Source organism: Choloepus didactylus, chromosome 14 (assembly GCF_015220235.1).
Source record: "Choloepus didactylus isolate mChoDid1 chromosome 14, mChoDid1.pri, whole genome shotgun sequence".
NCBI lineage: Eukaryota > Metazoa > Chordata > Mammalia > Pilosa > Megalonychidae > Choloepus > Choloepus didactylus.
Genome location: NC_051320.1, coordinates 59,459,881 through 59,487,617, shown reverse-complemented (window position 1 = coordinate 59,487,617; position 27,737 = coordinate 59,459,881). Strand labels below are relative to the sequence as shown.

Here is a 27,737-nt window from a genome sequence, read left to right as displayed (position 1 = left end):
CTAAATAAACACAGAATTTCATTCCCAATCTTTCATTCATTCATTCAACTAATATTTTTGAGTACCACTATGTGAAGGCTTTGTGTTAGATCAGTTGAGGTTACAATAGTGAATAGGACATACAAAGTTTCTGTTCTCTGGAAGTTTATAATCTAGCAAAGTAGACAAACCATAAACAAGTAAATAAACAAGCAATTATAATTTTTGATAAGCATTATGGAAGAAATATAAAGTGTTGTGATAGAGAATAAAGGAGGTAAAGGAGTTTGATAGTCCTAGCTCTTAAGTATAAGAGCTAGGACTATCAAACTCCTAGAAGAAAATGTAGAGAAGCATCTTCAGGACCTTGTATTAGGCAATGGTTTCTTAAGAGTTTACACCCAAAGCACAAACAACAACAACAAAAAAAGATAAATGGGACCTCATCAAAATAAAAAACTTTTGTGCCTCAAAGGACTTTATCATGAAAGTAAAAAGATAACCTACACAATGGGAGAAAATATTTTGAAACCACATATCCAACAAAGGATTAATATCCAGTATACATAAAGAAATTCTTCAACTCAACAACAAAAATTAAAACAACCCAATTTACTAACAGGTAGAAGACTTGAACAGACATCTCTCCAAAGAAGATATACAAATGGCCAGAAAGCAAACGAAAAGATGCTCAACATCATTAGCCATAAGGGAAATGAAATCAAAACCAAAATGAGACACCATTTCACACCGATTAGAATGACTGCTATTGAAAAAATGGAAAAAATGTTAGAGAGGATGCAGAGAATTAGGAATACTCATTCATTGTTGGTGGCAATGTAAAATGGTGCAGCCACTGTGGAAGAGAGCTTAGTGGCTCTTCAGAAAACTAAATACAGAATTACCATATGACTCAACAATCCCACTATTAAGTCTATACCTTAAAGAATCGAAAGCAGGGGCTCAAACAGATATTTTCACACTGATGTTCACAGCAGCATTATTCACAATTGACAAAAGATGGAAGCAACCCAAGTGTCCATCAACATTGAATAGATAAATAAAATGTGGAATATATATACAATGGAATATTATTCAGCTGTAAAAAAGAATGATACATGTGACGACCTGGATGAAACAAAGACATCATGTTGAGTGAAATAGGCTAAACACAAAAGGACAAATATTGTAGGATCTCACTGATTTGAAACAATTAAAATAAGGAAACTCATAGAGTCAGCATCTAGAATATAGATTACCAGGGAACAGGGTGAGGATAGGGAATGGGAAGTTAAGGCTTAAAATGTACAGGTTTCCTATCTGGAATGATGGAAATGTTTTGGAAATGGATGGTGGTGACCGTAGCACAACATTGTGAATGTAATTAACAGCAATGAAATATACATTTGAATATGATTAAAAGGGGAACCGTTAGATTGTGTATACAGTAACAGAATAAAAAATTTTTTTAAATCCTGCACTACATCAATAGTGTCTCTAAGTTAAACCATGGACTTTAATTAATAGGACAATTATAAAAATGTGCTATCATCAACAGTAACAAATATTTCATACCAGTGCAAGGTGTTTGGGGGGGGGTGATGGTATATGGGAATCCTATATCTTATGCATGACTTCCATAAGCCCACAATTTCTGTGTTAAATGAAAGAAAAAAAAGAATCAAGTGGGAGAACTACTTAAGTAAACATAATCAGGGCCCTGCCCCAATCAAGATGGTGGAGTGAGATGCTTCATGGCTCTTATCCATAGTAGAAGCTTTGAACAACCAGCAAGAACTGGCAGAAATATTATTCTAAAATCTCTGGAAAACAGTTAAGGGATTTCAGTAACAGGGCAAGCCCTGAATTTAAGATAAAGGTCACTTAAAAGCAATAGGATCTCCTGTCCTTGCTGGCCCCTCCCCCATCCCCTTATAGACTGGAGGCAGAGCTAGCCTGCACCCTCAGTGTAGATCCATGGTACTGGCTGGAGGGAGCAGAGTGATCCTCCAGCACATACTGGGAGCATGGATGTCTAGCCCAATCTGTCTGGTGATGGCCTGAGGGACTCGCTGTTCCAGAGCTTGCCCTGTGTGTACAAGGTAGCTCACCGAGCTCTCCTAAAGATTGCTGTGAGAGAGTAGTCAAACAGTGCTGCCTAGGATAGGGGACTGCTGGCTACAGAACATACAGTGCAAGGCCCAGGACCACGAGGAAAGTGTTTCCTGGGGAAAGGGGGTACATTCATATCCATGTAAATAGGGAAATTCCTACGGCCATGCACAAGCCCAACATAATGCAAGTAGAGAAAGGATTAGGGAGGCCTGGAGCTATTCTCAAAATTCACTGTGTGGATAAGCCCTAAAGGAGAGCACTCCTAGCAGAGATGGATCTTCAAAGTCTAGGAAAGGTGTTGTTTTTGTTTTTGTTTTTTAACTTTTCCTTCTTTCTTTTTTTTCAGCTAGTGGCATTTAAGTAAAACTATGTCAGGACACTACCTGGATACAAGCTTAAGGAACAGAAGCCTCAGAGTCTGAATTCCAGTGATAACACCTAAAATATCCATATGTCCAAGGGTCAAGAAAATATTACAAAACATACAAAGAAATAGGAAGCAATGGTCCAGGCAAAGGAGAAGATCAAAGCATTGGAGACCATCAATGTGGAGGATCGGACCTGGGACATTCCAGATATTTTTTCTAGTGGTCCTAAATATCCTCAAAGAGCAAAGGAAAAAAAAAATGGACAGAGAATTACAGGAAATCAGGAAAATTATAAATGAACACAAAGAAAATATCAATAAATAAATGAAATTATGAAAAAGAACCAAACAGAGCTGAAGACCACAGTAATAGAAACTAAAATTCCCTGGAATGGTTCAACAGCAAATTGGAGCTGGGATAAGAAAGAATCAACAAACTTGAAGATAAGGCAATTGAAATTATCCAGTCTGAGGTGCAAAAGGGGAAAGAATGAAGAAAAGTGAACATAGCCTGAGAAACGTGCGGGACACCATCAAGTGTACCAACGTATGCATTGCAAAAGTCCCAGAAGGAGAAGAGAGAAAGGGACAGAGAATAATCAAAGAAATAATGGCTAAATACTTCCCAAATTTAATGAAAGACATGAATATACACATCCAAGATGCTCAACAAACTTCAAACAGGACAAACTCAAAAAGACCCACACAGGGCCATGTTACAATCAAGCTGTCAAATGCCAAAGACAAAGAGAATTCTAAAAGCTGCAAGAAAGAAGCAACATGGCACATACAAGGGAGTTTCAATAAGATTAAATGCCAATTTCTCATCAGAAACCATGGAGGCAAGAAGGTAGTGGGAAGACATATTTAAAGTGCTGAAAGCAAAAAATTGCCAAGAAATCTGTATCTGGAAAAACTGTCTTTGAAAAATGAGAGAAAAATTAAGACATTTCCAGATAAACAACAGCTAAAGGACTTGTCATCACTAGACAGGCCCTGTAAGAAATGCTAAAGGGAGTTCTGCATGTTGAAAGATAAAGACACCAGACAATTGACTAAAGTCACATTAAGAAATACAGATCTCTGGAAAACGCGACATAGGTAAATATAAATACCGGCACTATTGTATGTTTGATTTGTAACCACCTTTTATTTCCTACAGGATCTAAAAGGAAAAATCCATAAAATGTAATGATAAATCAGTGGTTTTAGACTCATAATGTATAAATATAATAATTTGTTACAAGAACTAAAGGTGGGCAATGAAGGGGTGTAGGAACACAGTTTACATGTGCTATTGAAGTTGCTAAGTTGGTATTAAAGCAAACAAGATTGTTATACATTTAGGATGTTAAATTTAAATCCCATGGTAACCACAAAGAAAATATCAGGGAATACGCAAACTCACAGAGACAGAAAGTAGAGTATAGGTTACCAGGGGTGGGGGAAAGGGGCAATGGAGAATTAATGCAAAGTGAGTGCCGGGTTTCTGTTTGGGGTGTAGGGAAAGTTATAGTAATGGATGGTGGTAAGGGTAGTGCAACACTGTGAATGTGATTAATCCCACTGAATGGTATGATTGGGAGGGATTGGGATGGGAAGATTTATGTTGCATATGTTTCCACAATTAAAAAGAGAGAGAGAAAATAGGGAGATAATGACAATAAAATGCAATACATTTTACTGGTTGGTATCTAAGAATGGAAAGGCTCAAAAGGACATTACTGGGACATAAAAAAATTAGAATATAGAATGTAAGTTTTATATCAATGTTAAATTTCCTGAACTTGATAAATGCACTTAAGGTAATTACATAAGTGAATATCTTTGTTCATAGGAAATGTACATGGAAGTATTACGTGTTCAAAGAGTATGATATGTGCAACCTGCTCTCAAATATTCAGAAAATACATAGATTAGATAGATAGATAGATAGACAGACAGACAGATAGGTAGCAAATACATAGATGGCTAGATAGATAGATTGATATTGCAAAGGTGGCAAATGTTAAAATTAGTGGATCTAGGTATCTGGGTGGGAGGACGTTGGAGTCCTCTGTATGGGGTTTGTATTATTTTTGCAACTATCCTTAAAGTTTGAAATTATAATTCAAAATAAAAAGTTAAAGTAAACATGGTCAGAAAAGACCTCTCTAAGGAGGCAAGTGTGAAGCTAAGTCCAGAAAGATGAGAAAGAGGCAGTCATGCAAAGATGATGTATAAGTGAGAAGCAGTGGGAAGGAGATGAACATTCTAAGCTTGAAGAGCCATGCTTCAGAATTAGATTAACCTGAATAAGCTTCTCTCAGTTCATGGATATAATATGAATAACACAATAAGAAAATATATATTTTGGTTTAACAGTACAGTAAAAAAGTTAATCCCAAGCAGATGTAAGGACAAATCATAAATTAGTTTTCATAAATTAGTCCCCTCACATTCAGTTCGGACGATCAATATCTCGCCAATAACTTAGAACTTGGTGTATTATTTTCACTGCTACATCTTAATTATCAAACTCCCTAAGAACATTTTTTTGCTGAGGAAACTGCTTCCAAGTGGTCACTTTCCCTCTCCCCATCCCTGACCTTCTAGACAATTAATGAGATAACTTAAAAGTCCTTCAGACATATTTTGGCTTCCCAGCAGACAAGGTAAAAAAAATTTTTTTTTTTGAAAAAAAGGAAGGAAGATTTCATCCAGGAATGCTATAATACTATTAAGATTTAAAGGCTGCTGTCTATAATCAGTTAACAATAACAGCTGTTACATACTTACTTGTGCCAGAACACTTGCTTTACACAGCATATAATGATCACAACAACCCTTCAAAGCAGAGGTTATTATCACGTAAGTAATGGTATAGTTGTGGTATAGTATAGTATAGATGAGGGAAAAATAGGCTCAGAAAGTATAGTAACATAAGCAAGACCTCACATTTATTAATTAGTAGAGTAAGGTTTCAAGTCAAAATCCACCTGGTCTCATCACAATTGCCCCTACTACCTCTCTCTTCATCACACTATTATAGACAGTTCTTTATCAAAATGTGTTTTCAATGGGACAATATTATTTAATTGCTTAATTTACTTAAAAATATAGAATATGTAAGAATTTATTAGGTACTTTCTAATAAATTGCCAATCAAGTTTTTAGAATGCCGTTTGAATCCTGAAAAAATATAGGTTTTCAGTTTGGGCAACGGTAATGGTTAATGTGCGTGAACAGTAATTATTTTCATTCAAAAGTCTTCTAGATTAAATTGTATCCCTTATCTAACATGATAAATTCTTAAAATTTCACTTCAAACATAATAATAAAATACGGAATTTTTTTTTACATTAGGATGGGGAAGGCCATTCTGAGTAAATACCAAACCCAAAAGCCACAAAACAAAAGAATAATAAATTTACATACATAACAAAAATTTTAAATCCTAGTTGGTTAAAAAAAAAGGTCATAAAACAAATAACAAAACATGAAGGAATTATCATAACTCACCATAGACAAAAATATCATTTCTTAAATATATAAAGAGCTTCTAAAAATCACTGAAAATAACCAATAGCAAAGGAAATCCAAAAGCCTCTAAATAAATGTAAAGAGGCTCTCAAGCTCACTGATAAGAAAAATGCAAATTGAATCTACTATGGCATATTTTCCACCAAAATGTTGGCAAAGATTATCTCACACTGAGTTGTGTGGGAAACAGCCTCCCTCATACATGTCACTCATTCATACTGCCTCTTTAAAGGTAAATTTGGCAATATTTACTAAAATATTAAAACTTATTGACTGTTTAACCCAACAATTCCATTTCTAGCAATTTATCTCAGATATATTCACACATATGGGAAAGAATAAACTTACAAATAAATTTATCACAGTCTTGTTTCTAATGGCAAAATAATTAGAAACAATGTAAATACCCATAAATATCATACTTATTAAAGAAATTATAGGACATTCATAAAATGGGCTATGATGCAGCCATTGAAATGAATGAGGTAGCTATATAAAAACTGATGTGGAATTGATCTCCTAAAAATAATCATAACACAGTGAATAGCAAGATAATTTTATCTTTACATGTCATACATACATGTGTTTGCACATACATACAGACCAACACACATTGTTTGATATACACATATCTATTCTTATAATACTAGAATATCTGTGGAACAATATACAATTAACTGATAATAATAGTTTTGTCTGGGTAGGGGAAATAGTAGCTAAGACATTTTGTACCATTTGTATGTATTACCTTTTAAACAAAGTATTTTATAAGTTTACTTTGGAAAGTACTTATAAAATTGAGTTACAAAAAACTATTTAGAACTTTTTATATAAGTTTTAAATATAAGCTAAACTACCAAGAAAATTTTTACTTAGATTATTATTGTCTTTTTGGGGGAGAAAATTATGCTTTTGACATTGACAGAAAATCTAAAGTGAGGATGAAAAGATAATACACAGGTCAAGAAACCCATAATATCTTTCCAATTTTTGTTATGGAAACACCTTACTGAAAGACTAATATGCACATAATAAAAATATTTATTAAATATAAATATTTATTTAATGAATACTTTTCTATTCATTTCTTCATACTTTTTCATAATATCACACTCTAAAAAAACTGGAAAATACAAACTTTTAGCAAATTATGTTTTTCTTTCAAAAAAAATATTCTTCATATTTACCAACAAAATTGTCAAAATACTTCATTAACATTACCACAAATCAAATCAACATCATTTATTAGGTTCCTATTATGTGCACATGTTAAGGATACTATAAAACACTGAAATGCCAAAGAAAGGTAAAATTTGATTCTCTCCTCAAGTTTACAGCCTTAAAAGACAAGGCTTTAAAACATCTATCACTAAAAGGACATAGCAGATTTTACTGATAGATTGAGTTATCCAAACTAATAGTGCTACAGAAATTCATGGAAGGACAAAAATATTAATTATTGACCAGAGATCTACTGCAATATAAAAATGCTCCCAAAATTATAGTATCTCACTAACATGTAAAATGTCATTATTTCATGGTGACAGAAGATTTCTTGAAATATGTGGATGTTCAGAAGGGCTTTGAAGAAATTCCTAATAATTAAGAATAAACAGTTCTTATTTATTCAGGCTCCTAAAAAGAGAGATTACTATAGTGGTCTCAATCTCTTTTGATCCCCTACATCTCTTGTTAAAAATTTTTAGGCATTAATCTTTTAATATTTACATATTTATTTATAAATTATATGCAACTGGATGCTATCAATCTATATATTAAATATTAGTAATGTTTAATATCTCTATTTTTCTAATAAAAATAGAAATTCAGTTATAAGTTTTAATATTTTCTTCCTGTACTCCAATGTATAAACTCATGATGTTCTCAGGAATGCACATCCCCTTACATGAACACTGCATATGAAAACTGAAACTCACAGATCATGCAAAATTATTTTCATCCAATAGTTTCAGTTTCTTCATATATCAAAATTTTTAAAAGATAGTTGTTAAAAAGCAGCAGACATGAATTTGAAATTCAGTTTATTTCTCTCTGCCCATGACCTCTCATAAAGGTGTTAACATGCAATTAACTGCACATTACTAAGGAGGTGAATCCAGTGATTACAGTATAGTTGTGACCAGATAAATGGTCCCTAAAGCTTTATGAGAAATTGCAATCATTGAAAGATATTATTCTTCTCATATACTTTGTTATTTAATACCCCATATTAATAATGTATTACATGCTGTTAATAAATTGTCAAATTCCTCAAAACTATTTGTCTCTCATTATTATAATTCTATTATAAAGTCTGTATTCCATTATTTATTTTCCTTGCCTTCTCTTATTTTATTACAAAAGCCAAAAGCATTTTATAGAATGTTTAATGCTAATATTTCAAAGGTATTATGTTTTAACCTCCAACTAACTTCTTGTTAAATGTATAAATATTTCAAAAAATAATTTCGAAAATGTAGGCCATTTTGAGGTAAGTCCTCTTCCAAGACTAAGTTAGATAGAAATTGAAATACTTACTTTAAATAAATCTGAATAAGTTTTTCATCAATGAATTACATAGATTGCCTGAGTCTATGCAAAGTAGATTTGTTTTTTCTACTTAAACTAAGCAAGTACATACTAATGCAAGTATATGTTTCTACTTAAATTATGCAAGTATGAATACACAAACATTAAATATATTTGCATAGTATGTAGGTTTACATATAGATGTAATATATACACATGAGACTACCTGAAAAAAACCTTTCACAACATTTTCTTAATAAAATATACTGTTCATTTTGAGTAATTCTTAATTCAATACTCATCTTCATTTAAATTTCTGTATATTAGAACAGTTAAAGAAAAATATCTATTACAAATAAAATGTACTGTAAATACTCTAAAACCTTACTTAGTTCTTAAATATACATTGGTAAACATTTAGCACAATAAATAGCTTTAGAACTATAGCAAATCATCAATAAATACTATGATTTAGCATACCATAAAGAATTAAAACACATTTTATAATTATGTGTATCAAAGAAATACTTCAAGCATCATTCTGACAACACTGATTTTTAGCAATTATAATGAAAAACATAAATCCAAATGTCTAAACATCAGACTGTATGCCATCAAAAGCTAGGCATTGTTTGTACACATAATTCAGTTAAGCAATGTTAGGAGTATGCTCAATAAGCTTTTAAAAATAATGCTTTATTCTTCCAATAGTTGAAATAAACTACTTAAATCCCTTAATTTTATTTTTTCAAATCCCAAGCCCACCAATAAATCACATTCCCAAAAAGGCATTCAAATCCAGAAATCAGATTTGAAGAATCAGTTCTTCATAATTTCAGTTAATATGTCAGGAAAGTTCTTCAATATATTGTCAGAAATAGTATTTTTCTCTAAGATCTATGTGTATTTTATATGCTTGTTATCATAAACTACTTAAAGTAATGATTTCATCAAAATATGAAGATGTATGTGTACACACAAAGAGAATTGCTTCTTTATAAGTGAATTAAAGAATACTGGATACAACAACCTGTTTTTAAAAGTGTAAACGATTAGTGGTCAGTGTGTTAGTTCCTTCACGGAGGAGCTCTACACTTTCTACAGTGTGTATCTGTAGAGAATATGGGGGGGAAGTACATTTGATAACAAGCAAAACAAACAACAACAACAAAACTGTCCCAACTTTGGCATGTAAACTGTGTAATGTCTTAGAACAACTCATGTCAAGTAAAAAGTTGAGTTGTAAAAACATAAAAAAGGTTACACATCTTCTGCATCTCTTTCACATAGTGACTGTGAGATCAAATAGCCATAGAACTTTTAAAAGAAATCGCTTAGCTACACAGACAAGGAGTCTCAAAGCTATCTATCATCTCGTCTGGACAGTTCCCAGGTGCTGAAGTTACACAGTCGCTAAACCAAAGCCTGGGTGCTTCTTTCAATCCTCCCAGCCTCTGCAAAATCCCGGCCGCCTAAAACTATGAGCATGAACAGCAGAACTTCAAAACATCCCAAAGTGCAGGCATGGTAGGAACCGGAGTCTCTTCAGGATTAAACAGATTTACTAGTTGCAAACAGGAAAGCAGCAGAGCGCGGGGCGTCAGACCCCGCCGAAGGGGAGGGGCTGGAAGATGGCGGCGGTAGCACACCCACCCGAGACGCGACCGAACTCAGGCCCCTCGCCCGCGCCACCGCCCTCCGGCCCGCCGCGATCGTGGGCAGCTCTGCTGTTCCCCGAGTTGGGGATAGAGCCGCCCAGCATAGGCACGGGACGAGGGGCCCCGGCGGCGCCCGCATCCCCCGGCCGGAGCGCCTTCGCCCGGGTCCCCGCCGGAGAGCACCTGTGCGCGGCCATATTGGATTCCTCGCCCCAGCCACTGCCTCCGCGCGGAGGCGGCGGGGAAGCGAGAAGGGACGCGCGGCCTGAGTTCAGCCCCCGCCCCGCCGGGGCTCCGGAGCCGAACCGGCCGGTGGGGAAAGCTAGAGGAGCACTGGGAAAATTACATCGCCCAAAGACTCGCCTTCCTCCCCTACGCGGCCTCGGCGCCCTCCCGCCCCACGCACCCCCGCGCTGGGAGACCCGGAAAGCTTCCCCGGAGGCTGGAGGCGGCCTCAACCGCCTTAGCTCCCGCGCCGCCGGCGGGCGGGGAGGGCGGCCGAAGGGGCGGAGGGCTGGTGGGGAGCGGGAAGATGGAGCCGGGTCCTTACTTGAGCACGGACTGCTCCTTCTCCTCTTCCTTCTTCTGCCGGTCCATGACGGCCAGGATGATTTTCCTCTCCTCCTCCGTGAGGTGGCTGAGGTCGGGCATCTCGGGCTGCAGAGGCGGCTGAGAAGCCGCAGGGGTGGGAGCCTGGCGGCCCCGGGGCCCGACAGGAGCCGACATGTTTGGTGGAGCCGAATCACCCTAGGGAAGCAGGGAGGCAACTCCACTAGCGGCGGCACCGGCGCGGGCGGCTGGAGCAACCTCCAGCGCTGGGACACATACAAATCAGTGGCCTTTCAATCCGAGGCGACAGCCTTCATCCCCCAAGAAAGAAAGGAGGGGAGGGGAGGGGGAGCGGAGGAGTGCGCTCCGGGAAACGTTTCTTCTTCCCGGGAGCCGAGGGCTGGCAAGTGAGCGGTTCCGGGAAGAGAGGAGCGGGAGGCCAGGCCCAGACGCGGAGTGCGCGGAGCGGCGGGGGAGGGCGGCGGAGTAAGGTGGCGGGGACCGCTGAGGGTGGGGTGACTGGAGGGAGCGGGCGGGAGGGCGGCGCGCGGGCTGGGGCGCTAGTGTGTCCGCCCGCGGCGGGGGTGGGGGACCGTGCGCGCCGCCTTTGAAGGGAGAGGGGTGACTGCGAACCAGCCCCTCGGGGGAGTCCCGGGAATTCGCTCCGAGTGCCGGTGGAGCGCGAAGGAGGGAGCGAGGAGAAGTGAGGAAGCAGGGGTGAATTTCCCAGGGAAGCAGCTCTGCGGTCCCGCCGGTTGGCGCGTCACAGGACTGCTCGGTACCAGGAGGGAGGACCCCTCAGGTAGGTACGGGGAGAGAGGGCCGCGGGGCGGAAGACTGCTGGAGTTAGAGCCGAGAGGCGAAAGCGGAGGAGGAAGGATGATAGGGGCTAGCGGCGGGGAGTTCCTGGGGTCAGGGCCCCTTGGCTGCCAACGCCCGGGTCCTAGAGAGCTTCGAAGCGTGGCAGGATCGGACGCTGGTCCCTCCTCATCACGCGCCCGCCCGGGGCCCTCAGCCGCCGCCGCCGCCGCTCGGAGCTTTCGCCTGCGCCACCTCCGCCCCTCCGCCTCCTGGGCTCCTCCCGCGCGGCCGCGTCACCTCCCAGCAGCCCAGGCCCGGGCACGATGGGAGCCCCAAGGGTGGCGGCCACCTCTCCCAAGCGCGACCTGTGGGCTGCGGACCGGCGGGTAGAAGTTGGGCAGCAGAGCGTAAATGCGCGGGGGCGGAGGAGGAGAGGGGGGAAGTGCCAAGCTCTTGAGGGCGGGGGCATGGAGAATGTGAGTGTGTGAGGGAAGCCCAAGTGTCAGGAGGTGGGGAGGGGGAGTGTGAGCATGGCGGGGGGACCCGTGCTGGAAAGCCCAGATGTTAAGAAGCGTGAGCGTGGGGAGGGGGATAATTGGCGGAGGGGGTGACGAGTCTGGAGACTAGGAGTGCGAGGGGCGGGTTAGGGGGAGCGGGGAACCACTAGGGATGTTAGGTCCAGAGATGAAAGAGTGTGAACCTGAGGGGGGTGCTCCCAAGGTTTCGGAGAGGGGAAGGTAGAGTAGGGATGGAGGGAGTCGCCCGGGTGTCAGGCTCCGAGATAAAGGAGTGTGAACGCGTGGTGAGGGGCGGTCCCGGGGTGTCAAGGAGGGCCCCGGAAGGGATAAGAGCTTGGGAAGGGGTTGGTAGGGTGCGAGAGCGCATATGAGGGAAGATGGAGCCTGTGTACCAGTGGGGATCACAGGTGGTGTCGAGGGCCTGGGGCGGGGCGGGGAAGTAAGGAAGTTCTGAAAAACTAAAGGCGAGTGGTACTGGAGAGAGCCTCGGGAAGTGGGAAGGTGACTTTGGGGGAGTTAGAGTGTGCGGGGAGGGGTGTGAGAATGAGGAGGCGACTGGGGGCTGTGAGGGTGAAAGGACAGGATCATCAAGAGGTTAAGGATGAGCCGGCTCTTGGGCCACGGACTTTTGTCTATTTGGTTTCCTCTGGCGCTTAGTCTAGCTTAGAAAGCAAGAGGCAGAAGCGAGGAAATGGGGTTAGAGTCGGAGTGTGATTTTCGAAGCACAGAGATGGGTTCCGTGAAAGGGGCAGAGGTAGACGAAAAAGCAGCCCCAGGAAAACCGTGGTGGCCGCTGCCGCCGCCGCCGCCGCCGCCGCCTTGCGCTCCCGGCGGGACTCTCCGGGGCCCCGACACCACTCCCAGTGGGGGCAGGGCAGGGAGGGGCGAGAAGGGATGAGGTGAAGCGCTGGAAGACGCGGCTGGGAACACACCGCCAGGGATCACTCCCTCCTCTGGGCGCTGGCGCAAGCACTGTGGAGGAGGAGAAGTTAGGCTCTTCCCACATTCACGCTAAGTACCAGGCCAGTTACGGTCTGATGAGAAGTGTAAAGCCTTTGGGGTTTGGGGTTTGTATTATGTTTACCTCGATGTGTAGTAAGCTCTCTCCCTCCTTCCTCATCCCCTAGGTACCATTTGATTACCTCCCAATTTAAGAAAGATTGAGACAGGCCAAGCAGCCCTAGAAGTCTCTTGTGACTTCTAAGCTTAAATTTCTATTTTCCTTTGCTCCCATGCCTCGTAATTGGGAAGGAGAAGGGAAAACTTTAAGTGCAATTTTTATTATTCATTATTGTTATTCACCTGCCTGAAACCAAACTCATAGACTTCATGTAAGTCGGTTTTCATCTCTTTGGAGCTTAGCAAAGTAGATGGGATCGGATGAATCCCAATTTAATTTTGTTACAGAGTTAGAAAATTTTCATAAATCTCTAATCCAACCTCAATGAGTTTCTCTAAGAGAAACTGAGGACCAAGGTCAGCCAGCTAGTAAATGGTAGAGCTGGAACTAGAACCTAGATATTTTTACTCCAAGTTGAAACCATGGTGGTTTTCAACCCTGATTGCACATTAAAATTACCTAGGTTACTTTTTTAGAATACCACCCAGGCCCAACCCTAGATCAAATGAACCAAACTCTGGGGTTGGGACCCTGGCTGTAGGCTTACTTGAAAAGCTCCCCCAAGTGACTAATGTATTGCAAAGGTTGAGAAATACACTATGTGCACTGCAGAATAAGTAATGGAAAGGAAAAATCACAACCGCAAAGTGGAAAACAAGCAAGAAGAACACTTCCAAGGATAACTGATTTTTTTTTTTACCTAAAATTAAAATGTTGGAATTTTCCAATTCTATTCACTTTCCTTTCCTCTCACATGCAATGAGAGGTAACAGTAAATACACATTTCTATGGCTTTAGCCAGGGAAATCCGAAAAGCCACTAAAATACACTATGTACACCTTTAAAAGAGACGAGAGCAGAGCTAGAAATAAGCAAAAGGGATGGATGGAACAGTCCACTTTATTCAACTATTTCTGAGCCAGATTTGAAGAAATAACCCTACCCTCCACCCCCAGCCAACTAACAACTCAAGCAGAACCCCAAACCAAAATACACTACTCAGAGGCTTGAACTTCTAAAATAGCTTAGTTATTATGAGTAAATAAAATGTGAACTTAAAAGTGGTTGTCCAATTGGACAGTTTTGGCTTCCTGTACAGTAAAGAGTCACCTCCTGGGCCCTACACTGTTTTTTGCCAGTCGCATAGTTAGCATGCTGGGTGCCAGCTGCTGTGTCTCCTTGCATCCCCATTACCTCTCAGCTGCCTAGAGACTGTTCTAGCATATGAAAAACAGTGTGCTTGAGCAGGTATCATTAAGATGCTTGACTTCTTACAGTACTACAGGAGAAATGAGTGGGCTTACTGTTACTGTTTCATTTTTACAGTCTTTACTACAGCTAGATGTGTTTTTCCTATTAAAGGGAATCCCTAGAAGTGGAAGTATCTTAAAATCATCTTCCACCCTGATACTCTTCCAAAGTAAAAATTTATCACAGTATTTGTATATTATATAGAATATATATATCACAGAATTTTATATGGGCTACTTTTCAAGTTCAACACAAGATTGCTATGTAAATTTTCTAAAATCACAAACTAAAGTGATCACATTACTAGAATTTACCAAGGACTCATTCAGTACTCTGCTAAGAAATCTGGCAGCCTCACAATGCTTGAAATCATTACATAAACACACGCTTCTTCAGCCATGACAGTCTATTTGCAATTTACTGAATGTGTAAAGATTATCATCTCTGACTTTTTATTCCCTCAACTTGAATTACCTTTTCTATAACCTCTTCCATAACCTTATTCTCAGTCTGATTAACTTCTTTGTCTTCTCCACCATATGTTCAACTCTCCCTTTCTCCTCTTTCTGCTTGTATTGCCCTAGGCTCTCTTCACACTGTACAGAATATGCTCATAGATAGCACTTGTCACACTGGGTTGTAGCCATTTATTCCCTTTTCTGTCTCCCCAAATGGACCATACATTCTTTAAGACCAAGGAATATGCCTTTCACCCAAGTGTCCCAAGGGCCTGCAGAGTGTCTCATACATGATAGGGACTCAATAAATACATGCCTAACAATTAAATGAGCAGTCACAAGATAGTGAGAAAATCAGTGTTATTGAAGTATGAGAAAAGGGAGTCAGAGTTGTAGCAAGAGATAAAGCTGGAGAAGTAGGTTGGGGCAAGATTATGCTACAGCTGTGCTGAAGAATTTGGACTTACCTATAGTCCTCAGGCAGGTATTGGAGGCCCTTTTTGTGAGAGAACTGACATAGTTAGCTTTGATTTTTCAGAAAGCTATCCTGCCTTCATATCCTCAACCGTATCCAAAACACCTGCTAGCAGAATTACTGAGCAGTGATTTAGGCTTGGCGATACAAATGGCAAGAATTTTACTCCCTATTTCTGGAATTTATTTTTGTGGCTATTTTGCTCAGGAGATTACAACAGAATGATAATGAGGCCAAGGTCATGATTTAAATCCCTGGGTGAGTCAGTTGGTGCAATGGCCACAGCTGACTGTTAATCCTTGCCAGTTGACATATGGCAACATTTCATTTCTTGACCAGGAACTAGGTGGAAGAATATGACTGGTTCATCAAAAGTTAACCAGCTGAGCAATAATATAAAGACATGCATGTGGAAAAAAAATTAATCAGCATTATTGGAGAGGCAACTCCAAAGTACATGGCTATTATCAAACCATAGTGTCATTTTTTTCATATATATATGTACTTTTTTTATTAGAGAACTTGTAGGTTTACAGAAAAAATCATTCTGAAAATACAGTTCCTACATACAAACCCACACCCATATTTTTAACAGTTTACATTAAGTGGTACCTTTGTTATTATAATTGTTCTGTTAACTGTGGTCCACAGTTTACATTAGGTTCACTGTGTTGTATGGTCCTATGTTTGTTTTTTAAATTTTTATTCTAGTAACATATATACAACCTAAAATTTCCTCTTTTAACCACATTCAAATATATAATGCCATGGTGTTAATTACATTCACAACGTTGTGCTATTGTCATCACCGTCCATTACCAAAATTTTTCCATGTCTCCAAACAGAAACTGTACCAGTTAAGCATTCCCTAAGCCCACTTCAGCCCCTGGTAACCAGTATTTTAATTTCTGACTATGAACCTGCTTATTCCATAGTGTCATTTTAAATTAAAATAACAGTATTATGTTAGTGATAACCTGAATCACAGCATTGAGAAAGAATATTTTGTTTGTTCCTGGAAAAGAAGCTGGAGATTAGTACAGTTTAATTATTGGGACTCGAGGCCAAGAAGTAATGAAAAATTGAGTGGATATTAGTGCAGGTAGGTTTTATTAATTACTTTTTGTGTGTTTAACAATATAAGGGGTTTTTTCTTAATTATCATGTCATAAAAGCCATAGAGCTGTTTATATTAAAGGGAACTGGGGAAATCATACTCTAATCATCTTTCATTTATGGCATTATAAAGTCATTTCTATTTTTGTTCCCTCCTAGCAATTAATGAGCACATCTATAAAGTGAAAGGGGATAGTGTTAGAAGTTGGGACATGGAGGCATATCTGATGTTACTGTTTTCTTAATTACAACTTCTTCTTAATTACAACTCTGACCACTAACAGAAGTTTAAAAAAAAAGTTAACTTTATGAGGTCAAAAATATATTACACACCCCTAATCAACAAATGGTCCTAGTAATTAAATATTGATTGAATAGCAACAGCTGCTAACATTATAAAAGATGGTCAACCACACATTATGTGGTTTCTGATGGAAGGACATACCACCACCTGTGATGTTGTCTTGCCCAAAAAGAAAAAAGAAGGAAAACCTGAATTTGAACATCTTCTAGATCCACTTACCAATTTATAGGAATTAATGAGGACAGAGAAACGTATTAAAATGCACCATGGAATTGCAATCTGTGGAATACTGTACAGACATTGCACAGAACAAATACACATTTTTTTAGCAAATAAAAGGAAAAAATAAATATATAAGATATGGAGGAGGAATTTTTAGTTTAAACCTGACTTAAAAGTCATCAATCAAGTGCAATTCATGGAACTCATTTAGACCTTGACTTTAAAAAAAAAAAAAAAGGGGTAAAACTTTTGTAAAGCAATTAAAAATTTAGACATTTGGATGTTTGACGATAGTAGGGAATTATTGTTATTTTTGGATGAATGATATTGTGGTTATGTTTAAAAAAGAATTCTTATCTTTTAGTTAATGAAATTATTATGCTTTTTTTAAAAAAATCTTTAATTTCACATACATATTAAAATATCTACGGATGAAATAATGTGCTATCTAGTATTTGCTTCAACATAATATGGATAGGAGTGTGAATGGGGCAGGATTGGCCATGGATGATGGTTGATGGGGCTTGGTGATAGGTACATGGGAGTTCTATCTATTTTTATATATGTAGAAAATTCTCCATAATAAAATTTTTTCAAATGAAAATGAGAGCAATTGAAAAATAGTTTCTAACTTCCATTCCAGTTGCCTTTCATTAAACTAGGAAACCAATAAACTCAGATAATCCTTTATCAAGCATTCATTATTTGATAGATACCATGTGATTTAATTTTCTAGGCTGCATAAAGCAGATACCATAAAATGTGTTGGCTTAAACAATGGGAATTTATTGGCTTACAGTTTGAGGCCATAAAAATGTCCAAATCAAAGCATCATCGAGGCAATTCTTTCTTCCCAAAGACCAGCTGCTAGTGATCCTTGCTCCTCTGCCACATGGCAAGACACATGGCAATGTCCGCTGCTCCCTCCCTTCTTTTACAGCTTTTATTGATTTAAGCTTTTTGTCCCTACCTGCCGCCCTCTCTCCATTCCCTTTATAAAGGACCCCAGTACAGGATTAAGTCCCATCCTGAATGAGGTGGGTCACACCATAACTGAAGTAGCTTCATCAAAAGTTCCTACTTCTAATGGGTTTACATACACAGGAATGGATTAAATTTAAGAACATGTTTTTCTGGGGTATATACAGCTTCAAACCCATCATGCTATGTTAAATGTTTTCACATTTTTTAATCTTCCACACCATCACATGAATAATTAGTATTATTCCATTTTATAAGTAAGAAAACTGAGGCTCAGAGAGGTTAAATGATTTGACCAAATGAAATGATTGAGTTTCAAGACCAGTGTTCAAATCTAGGCCCCCTGGCTCCCTATACAGTATACATTCCACTGTGCACAATTTCATAGTATGGGTTACGTGCATATATTCTGTTCCCCCGACTAAAATCTGAGTTCCCTAATGACAATAGCCACTTTTAATGTAGCTCCTACCATATAATAGGCATCATAAAACAGCCATATTTAAACCAACTATGCTCCCTAATAACTGTCATACTTGAAATGTGAAGAAAAATTTATAAAAGAAACTAATGTTTAGTTAAGGTGACCAAATGTTCCAGTTTTACTGACACTATCCCAATTTGACCAGGACAGTCCTGGTTTAACCCACTGACCACATATAATTATTAATTTCAACTCCTTTAATTCCCAAGAATATCCCAATTTGCACCTCAGATTATATGGTCACGCTATATTTAGTGCAATATGAATTAAGTGCATATGCACAATATGTTACAGGTATAATAAATCTATAAAAGTCAGTGTGTTCCTAGAGTGAAAATCTGTCCTAATCATCTTTGCAATTACCACCCTATGTGTTATGCATATGCTAGACTTTCAGTAAATGTTAGTTGAAATGAATTGAAGTTAATGAATTCCCCACTAGAAAAAGGTAAATCACTATGGTTAGTTTATATTAAATCCTCTCCTAGGACAAGATTTTGACCCCAGTTGGAAACCAAGAATAACTAATAGAAATGTCAGGACTACCAAGCCACCTTCTAATGAAGATTCATAGCAAAAACAAAGCAAACTGCCTAGGGATTTGTAAAACAAGCATAATAATTGATATAGAAGTCATCAACATAGACCTGGAATACAGTGAAAGAAGATAAAGTCATAGCAAGCTTCCCAACTGGAAGAAAAGCTACATCTCTTTTTAAAAGCATGAAGGAAGTGATTGTAGAAGTCTTGACCAAAATCTAATCACTTAGGAATAGACTGCAATTCAAGATTTCTCAAAAAATTGTGGCTTTCAGGGGCAAGGATGGATTTATCTCCCGCAATGTGACTAGTGGCTGTATACTTCGAATGTCACCCTCTGCTTATGAGGATTGCTTTAGTCTTATCTAGATGGTGTTTGATACAACTGCTTTCGTCCATGTTCATTACTCTGCTAGACTCTGTGAAATTCAAGAAACCACATCCTAGATCTGATGAAAGGAGATTCAAAGCTTGCTATCAGCTGTGTACTGATGGTACTGCATCCCTAATTACTTCACTATCTTTCTGATTAGCGTCATGTAACACTAAACTGAAAGGGAGATAGAAAAGAGCCTTGTCATTTCCCACAAGGGAAAGGTGAAGCAAAGATTAGCAGAAGAGATCAAGAATAATCCAAGTTTATTAGCATTATTATCTTACTAGTCAAAGGAAATTTAGCTCAACTCAAAATCAGAGGGATAAAAATAAATTTATCATATTTATTGGCCAGATATTTTATGGGGTTCTAGGTATACACAGAGAAAATGTCACCACGCCAATAATTTGGGGAAAGTCTTTAACTTTGGGGGCTTCAGTTTTCCTCTTGTAAAATAAAAATCCTCTACTAGGTGAACAGTAAGAGTCTTTCTACCTTTAAAATTAAAGGATTCTATAAAATACTACCATTATCCAATAATCACTTCTGAAACATTATTCATCCAGCAAGCATGTATTAAGAACTATTGAAAACAACAGAGCTATGTAAGAAATAGTGCCTAACCTCGAAAAGTTCACAGTCTAGTATGAGAATCATATAAATAATAATAATCCATTGTAGTACATGCTATAAGAGAGGTATCTATAAAATTCTGTGAGAGCACAAAGAGGATATAAATAACTCTGATGAGGAACCATAGAAAGAACATTTTCATTGGGTCTTGAAGACAAGGGAAAAAATGGTTCTTTAGGGAGAGGAACAAAGTTGGATACATGGAATTACAAATAATTTCTTGTTGTGACTTGAAGTACAGATTTTAAGAGGTTAGGAAGGAGCAGTCACTGGAGAGGAAGCTGGAAACTGAACTGGGCCATATCGTAAGAACCTCTAAAATATGCTCAGAAGTTTGGACCTCATCCTATAATAGTGCTTCTCAAACTTGAATGTTCATAAAAATCACTTTGGTGGATCTTGTTAAAATGCAAATTCTGATTCAGTAGGTTTGAGATAGGGCCTGAGATTCTGCATTTATGATAAGCTCCAAATGATACCACTACTGCTAGTCCATGGACCAAATTTTGTGTGCGGAGATTATTCTACACAGGGAAGTGATATGGTGAAATTTTTTTTAGGAATGTTTTCTCTGTCAACAGAGAGGAAGTGAAATGGAGAAAAGCAAGAGTGGTAGTAAGGGGAAAAACTAGGAATCTATAGAAATAATAGAAGTCAAAGATAAGACCTGAACATTGGTAATGGAGATAAAAAGGAGAGGATATCTTTGAGAGATATTTAAGAGGTAGGATGAACAGGACTTAGTGACCAATCAGCTGTGAGAGGTGAGGGATAGAGAGTAGTCCACACAAGAATCCAGTAATCTCACTTAATCTGATTTAAATTAGTAAAATTCCAACACAAAATTGAATAAATGTTGAACTGCCTCTGAAGGGCAGGAAAAGACAGACTATATAAATACACTTTTTAGCCTACAATAATCTTTTGCCCTTGCTGGATTTAACCCTGTAGTATTCTAAGGTTGATCTAGAGTTGTGCTATTCAATATATGGCTAGCAACTAGCCATAGCCATGCTAGCTACATGTGGCTATTTAAATTTTTAATTTATTTTAATTTAGTATTACTTTTTTTAAAAATTAAATAACATTAAAAATTCAGTTCCTCAGTTACACTAGTCACATATCAAGTGTGCTACAGTTACATGTGGCTAGTAGCTACAGTTTTGCATAGTGCTGATATAGAACATTTCCATCTTGAAAGAAAGTTCTATTGAATAGCACTGATAGAGGATCAGTTAGGCACCTGTATTACAAGGAATCAACATTATGAAAAGCATCCCAATGTCTTTATTCTTTGTTTTTTCTTTTAAATGGATCATTTTATTCTTGTAAGATATTTTAAGATTTTTTTTTAAATGCTACAGTCAAAGAATTATGAAGTGGGCACTTTGGAAACTGTACTGAAAGTGAAAAAATGTTGGCAGGCTCAACAACATCATTTTCCCTTGAGAAACAACATCAAGGTTTGGAAATCCCAAAAGACATCTCAAGATCATAATACCCCTGAGGAAATGAGCTCATTTGTAGGTAAGTCTGTGAGAATGATAATAGACACAGCCTATACTTAAGTAGTGGATAAATATGACTCAATTTTAAGGCCTTGTGCAGTTGTTATGAGTAGTTCAGTCAAGAGGGAGGAAGTGAGTACAGAGATTTAAAGATGGAATATATTCCTGGACTCTTTCACTATAACTGTTAGCTTACAAATCAAGAAAGAATGCTTTGCCTATTAATATGCTTTCAGAGATGTATAAAGGAAACTTTAATACAAACTGACTTAAACAATAAGGAAATGCATCGTCTCATGTAATTGGAAAATCCAGAGGTAGATAAGGTTTCAGAATTGGTTGATTTAGCAATGTAGTTATGTTTTTTCAGGGGCTCAGCTTCTTTCTGGATCTGTGCTTTGCTCTCCATGATGTTGATTTTATTCTAGCAATGACTCCTTTCACAAATATATGTTTGACAAAAACAGTCAAGAGCTTTTCCATGTCCAAAGCTAGCCCACTTACATTACATTAGAGCATGATGAATAAAATGATAGTAGAAAAGTTATAAATTTTACTTTTTTACTGTAGCCTCAAAAAAGTGGGGGAATAGACCCATAAAAATAATTGATGTGTGTATGCAAAAATCATTGGGATAGATCTAGATTTTACCCTGAAAACTGTAGATGAGAATCTTTGACAAATTGAAAGCAGTAACAAAAGTGAAACAGAAGGACTTAGGCCACCCAGCTATTAAAATATACTTGCATAGGAATTAATTACTTGTAATTACTTTTACAGTTTCTGATATACAAATGTGTATTAGACAAATGTATTCCATTATAATGTTCAACTTTAAGAGTGTTATTACTTATGTTTTCTCCACACAGGAGAGTTTACTGGAGGATTTTTATCCAAGTACAGAAAAATAATTATAAAAGTACTTACATTCCCGCAAAGTTTTCCCAAATAACTGAAAAGATTCTGAATGGATAAAAGATTAAAAATTAGTAATAATGCCCTTGTTTTGCTTTACTCTCACCTTAAGATTAATAATAAAATTATGGTTTCAACTATCACCTCAAGGAAAGTAAATCTAAACTGTATCTCCAGTTTCAATTGTTTATTCCCGGCTCTGTTTATTTACATTGACACTTGAGGGTCTTGCTACCACCTCAAACTTAATATGCCTAAAACTGAAATTACCCTCCATCCCCTTCCTCAATAGCAACAACAACAACCAAAAAAAACAAACAGTTCTTTCTTTGGCTTTCCATTTTTCTATCACTGGAGTCATCATTTCCCCCAAAAATCTTCCAGGGTAGGAATGTGAAACACATCCTTGATTATTCCTGTGTTTTTCTTACAGCTAATCAGCCCCTACATCCTATCAATTATTTCTTTATAATATTTCAGACATATCCCTTAAATTATTCTCACTGCCACCAACCTAGCCTAGGTTTTTGTCACTTCCCACTCAAATAATTGCAGTATCCTAGGCATAATGCAGGAGAAAATTCACTGGACTTTGAGTCAGGTTACCACCAATTGGTTATGTTATTTTAGCTGTCACAATCTTTGGGCCCCAAATTGCTCTATGGAATGAATAGGACTGGACAATGTTATCACTAAGTTCTCTTCAATTCTAAAATTTTGTGCCAGATTTGTGCCATATTTTTCCTGTATTCAGTTTCTTCTCCTCAAAATCATTCTATACCCTGCTATAAAATTAATGTTTTCTAAAATACCACTTTAATTATGATATATAGGAGGCAGACTAGAGCAGCAGTTACAAGTGCCAGCTCTGAAGTGAGAATGAAGTAAGTTCTGCCACTTACTAACCATGTTACTAAGCAGTTATATGGCTTCTCCATGTCTCAGTTTCCTCGTCTGAAAAACAGGGAAAATGATAGCATCTCATGGGTTTCAATAATCAAATGAGGTTATGCATGTATAATGCCTTGCACATAGTAAGTACTCAATAGATGTTGCTATTCTTTCCTTCCCCAACTCAAAAGACATTATTGATCCTGCCTACAAAACAAGTCGAAAATCCATAGCCTGAGTTTTAAGTTTATCTACATCTGCTAGAACTGCTTTGTTTACACTTGCCCTTACTTTTACGTTCTATGCACCCTCTATCCCAAGCTTATTTGTCTACCCTTTATCTTCCAGAGGATCCTGGCTTTTTGGCATCTCTTCAATAACTCTTAAGCTTGGAACATCCCAGCCTCTTTACTGATTTGAAGTGTACCCACCTAAACCAGAAAGCTTTCAGCTACATGAAAACAAATGAACAAACAAAATGACCTAAACTAGGTTAAACAGTAAGTCCAGTAGTAAGAGAGGCTTCGTATTGGCTTAATCCAGTGGCTCTCCTTCTGTTTCTTTGCAGTTCTCTTGGCAGTGCCCTCCCCTATATATTTTCTTGGCTCTCAGAATGGCTTACGAATGGTAGCAAAATGTTTCTAGTGATTCTGGGCTTCATATCTATGCACCACGGTGTCAGAGGAAGGCAGAGATTCTATCCCAGCATTCCAAACGAGAGTCCTGAGATTCACCCTGACTGAACAGACTGGGTAATATCCTTCCCTTCCCATTCATTTCCTCTTACCCCAACCAAACAATGATTTGACCAAGGGAAATAGAATGTGCCAATGATTGGATTAAACTAATCCCCCTAAAGCTTGGGGTGGGACCAGCTTTCTCAAAAGAACTTCAGCTAATGGTAAAGGATGCTATCCAAGTTAAAATACATATACTCTTAGTAATGGGAAAGCAAGGAATGAATGTTAACTGTTCAAACAATGACGTCTACTCCATCATCCCTAATACCATCTAAAGATACTCTATGACAATGTCAGTTTCTATAAACACTGCCTTGCCTTATACTGTCTTTGAGGCACTAAGTCTTGACTCCCTAACTAAGTTGTAATTTCTCAAAGTTGGGGTCAAATTCCTACTCAGCACTGAGATATATACACAGAGCAGTCAACGGAGGAAAATTGGTTTTACTGTGGCTTCAGTACTTTATATTTGGAAATGGGACTAGGTGGTTGAAAGAAGTGGGATCAATGGAAAAGAGTAGTTCAGCTCTTAAAACTGCCCTAGGGAGAAAGTAACAAGTTAAGTAGTAGTTCCTTGGGTAAAATCATGCAGGCAATTCACTCCCTAAAAAAGGATCTCACAGAACCCCATTTCTGCTTTCTGAATGAGTTTGAGGCCAATGTGATATTTCTAATATGTGTGTTTGGTGGTTATCCTTACACCTCGACAAGTGGCTTTCATAGCCTTAACAATTCTTAGTTGTGTTTTCTTATTTCCTTTGGATCGTCCAAAGTGTTTTCCCTCAAGTGAAACCTGGGGAAACTTATTCATTTCTTTCATAATTGCTCCCTTGACCTCCTTATTGCTTCCCTATTAGAGCCCCAAACGCTCTTGCAGCAGTCATTGCTGGTTGATAGTCATCATCCTTTGCAAATGGAAGTGATGACAGAACCCAATACCTTGTATAAAAATATTTTGCTATTTCTATACAAAATATTTTATAAATGGAAACTACATGTATGTATTTTACTGAAATGTTATGACTTGAAATTTGGGTATCTATTATGTTTCTAATAATAAAAGCTTCACAGTGCAACTGCTGCTTGTAGATTTGCAGCTGACTGGCATTTTAATTTTTTAATTCACATTCTTAATTCAAATATGACTGATCTAAACTATTAAGAAAAATTCTCCTTGAATCATTCATTGCACTTCAAAAGAAGAAAGCAAAAACAGCTGTCTAATTATTATGTAATCTTTTATTTATAAATTGAGATCATTAGCACTCAATGTTTTTTTCCTCTCTATTAAATGTACTCATAATGATCCCAAATGAAAGGAAGCCTCTCTTTAAAGTTAAATTTACTGGAGCAACATAGCAAAGTATAATGGTAAAAACTTATATGTTAAGGAAAAAAAAACTTCATTTCTAAGAACAGATTCAATAAACAGTATATATGCAAATAATTGGTGCAGTTTCTCAAACTTTAAAAAATGCATTCCTAGGTGTTCTAATAACAATTCTGTCTTCCTTAGGGGATTATAAACTTTTTAAAAATATGTGAAAGGCCTTATTCTTCTTTATAGTCTCCTATTCCCTAGCATAGTATCTTCTACCACAGTGAATATTTATTGAGTTTAATTTAAAATCAGTAAGCACTGCTAATAAGCTACCAATTGACAGGCAATATGTTTTGACTCTAAAATCTCAATACTTGACAGAAAAACATCCAAACATAGAAATCTGATTTTCTTCATTTAAAATGTTGAGGAAAATTTTTATTTGCTTTGAGCTTTTATTGTTAGCAAAAGGATTGCAAAAAATCTGACATGTATGTCGTTAGGTGAATTGATGAACATTACTTCACATTTCCAAATTGTCGCTCACCTTCAAAAGACCATTTTAATTTAACATCTTTTATAGAAAGAAAATGAAAAATGATTTAAGGCATTTTCTAATTCAGAGAGTAGGAGATCATAATTCTCTACCCCAGGATTGCTGATATTTTCTTCTTCCTTCATTCCCTATGTGTTTTTATGAGAGTATAATGCTGAGGGTACATTGTATGCATTAAGGTTATATAGCATGATTAAAATCATTTGTGATGATGATCATGATGATCATGATGAGAACCCTTTAGATCACTTCTCACAAAATGCTCAAGAAGTTGGTAAATCTGTTAGCCTCCGTGAGAAAGGTTTAGATAACTCATTGTGCCAATTATAATTCCAGTAATCCACTATGGATAAGATACATACCTCAGGCTAGTAACCTGAATTACATGAGAAAACCCTAGTTAGTCTGAGACATTTCAACCATGCTCCCCAGCGTTGGTCCAAAAATGAGTCAATATGTCAAGAAAACAGCTCTTTTGTGATGGTGAATGAGATGCCATGTCATATGGAGGCAGGGAGATGAAAAGGGAAGAAACCACACCAGCAAAATTGAACTAACCCTTACAGTTTTCTGTATGGTTAAAACTATGATCAAAAATGTGTCTCTTTTGTGCTTGTTTTTTTTTTAATTTTAAAAATATTTATTGTTCTACCTTAATATTTAGTAAAGTTTTTAAAATGACCACCTGTTTCTTCTGTCCCAAAGAGAACCAAAGAAGGAATCAAAGTACAGTTTAATAGAGAGAGATGAGAGGTATCGTGCATTTGGGAGGACCCTAAGACAACTTTGTGAATATTACCTACCTTGTACTTCCAAGTATGTATTTAATCTTTTGTTTCCTTCGTAAGATTTATTTGAGCAGTCAGTTAACATGCAAAGAGGGTCAAAGCTAGGACTAGTGAGAGAAATTGTAGGAGCTTGGATTCTGGAGTCAGACTGGGCTCAAATCCCAGCTCTACCACCTGTAGTCTTGGGTACTTGTGCCTCAGTTTCCTCATCTGTAAAGAAGGAGAGTAATAGTGCCCATCTCATAGGTGTCTTCATATGTGTACTTAGAAAAGTACTTGTCACAGAGTAAGAATTATAAAAATGTTTCCCATTATTATAAATGCCTTAGCATCATTAAGGGAGTGTGTTGTGGTACCCTGTTATAGTTTGCCCCCAGTTAACATAGATTGGAACTCTATCAAAGTTTAAAACTCCTGGCAAAAGATTTATGCCCCTTGCCCTTTTCCTACAAATTTTATGATATCATCTGCTATATGACAGTTAGGCAACTACCTGTAACGATACCTTGTCAGATGGGCGTGCAAGGAATCTCTAGCAAAGTCCCTCTTCTTAAGACCTCCCTTAGAGCAAGAGTGTCTTGTTTCAGGCAATGTTTTGCCCATCCCTGTTACTAAGGGTAATCAGTAATAGCAATCATGATAATGATATAATGAGTGTGTTCAAGGCACTGGATTAAGTGCTTTAAACACCTTATCTCATTTAGTTCTCATAAGAACTCTATGATGTAAGTACTGTAACCTTGGGCAAATTATCTGATCTCTCTCACCTATAAAATGGGTATAATGGTAGTACTTATTTCATGTTTTTTATAAGCATTTATTGAGTAAATATATGTAAAATCCTCAAAACAGGACTTTAGGATGTGGATTCTGAAGCCAGACTGCTTGGGTTTGCATCCCAGCTCCACCACTTGGTAGCTGTGTGGCCCTGGGCAAGTTATCTAGAGTGCCTTGATTACTTCATCTGTAAAATGGGTGCTACAAGAATAACATCCAAATAGTTATTGGCAAATAGTAAGC

The 27,737-nt window shown here is 37.9% G+C and overlaps 1 protein-coding gene and 1 long non-coding RNA gene across 37 annotated transcripts in view; one reads left to right on the top strand and one right to left on the bottom strand.

Moving 5' to 3' along the window:
- The window catches only part of RIMS2 (regulating synaptic membrane exocytosis 2), a 731,813-nt gene extending 720,584 nt beyond the window's left edge, over positions 1–11,229 (bottom strand). For 16 of the 35 annotated variants that reach the window (XM_037802478.1, XM_037802460.1, XM_037802473.1 and 13 more), the window contains exon 1: positions 10,721–10,896. In XM_037802478.1, the coding sequence (XP_037658406.1) occupies positions 10,721–10,896 (176 nt within the window). Of the gene's footprint in view, positions 1–10,720 lie in introns of all 35 variants that reach the window. The other 19 variants (XM_037802450.1, XM_037802462.1, XM_037802453.1 and 16 more) reach the window with 4 other exon arrangements.
- A 108-nt stretch (positions 11,230–11,337) lies between these two features.
- LOC119509015 overlaps positions 11,338–27,737 on the top strand; it is a 34,767-nt gene continuing 18,367 nt past the window's right edge. Inside the window, exons 1-4 of one of the 2 annotated variants that reach the window (XR_005211614.1) lie at positions 11,338–11,521; positions 21,423–21,525; positions 23,661–23,812; positions 26,635–26,745. This is a non-coding gene — a long non-coding RNA (uncharacterized LOC119509015). Of the gene's footprint in view, positions 11,522–21,362; positions 21,526–23,660; positions 23,813–26,634; positions 26,746–27,737 lie in introns of both variants that reach the window. The other variant, XR_005211613.1, reaches the window with a different exon arrangement.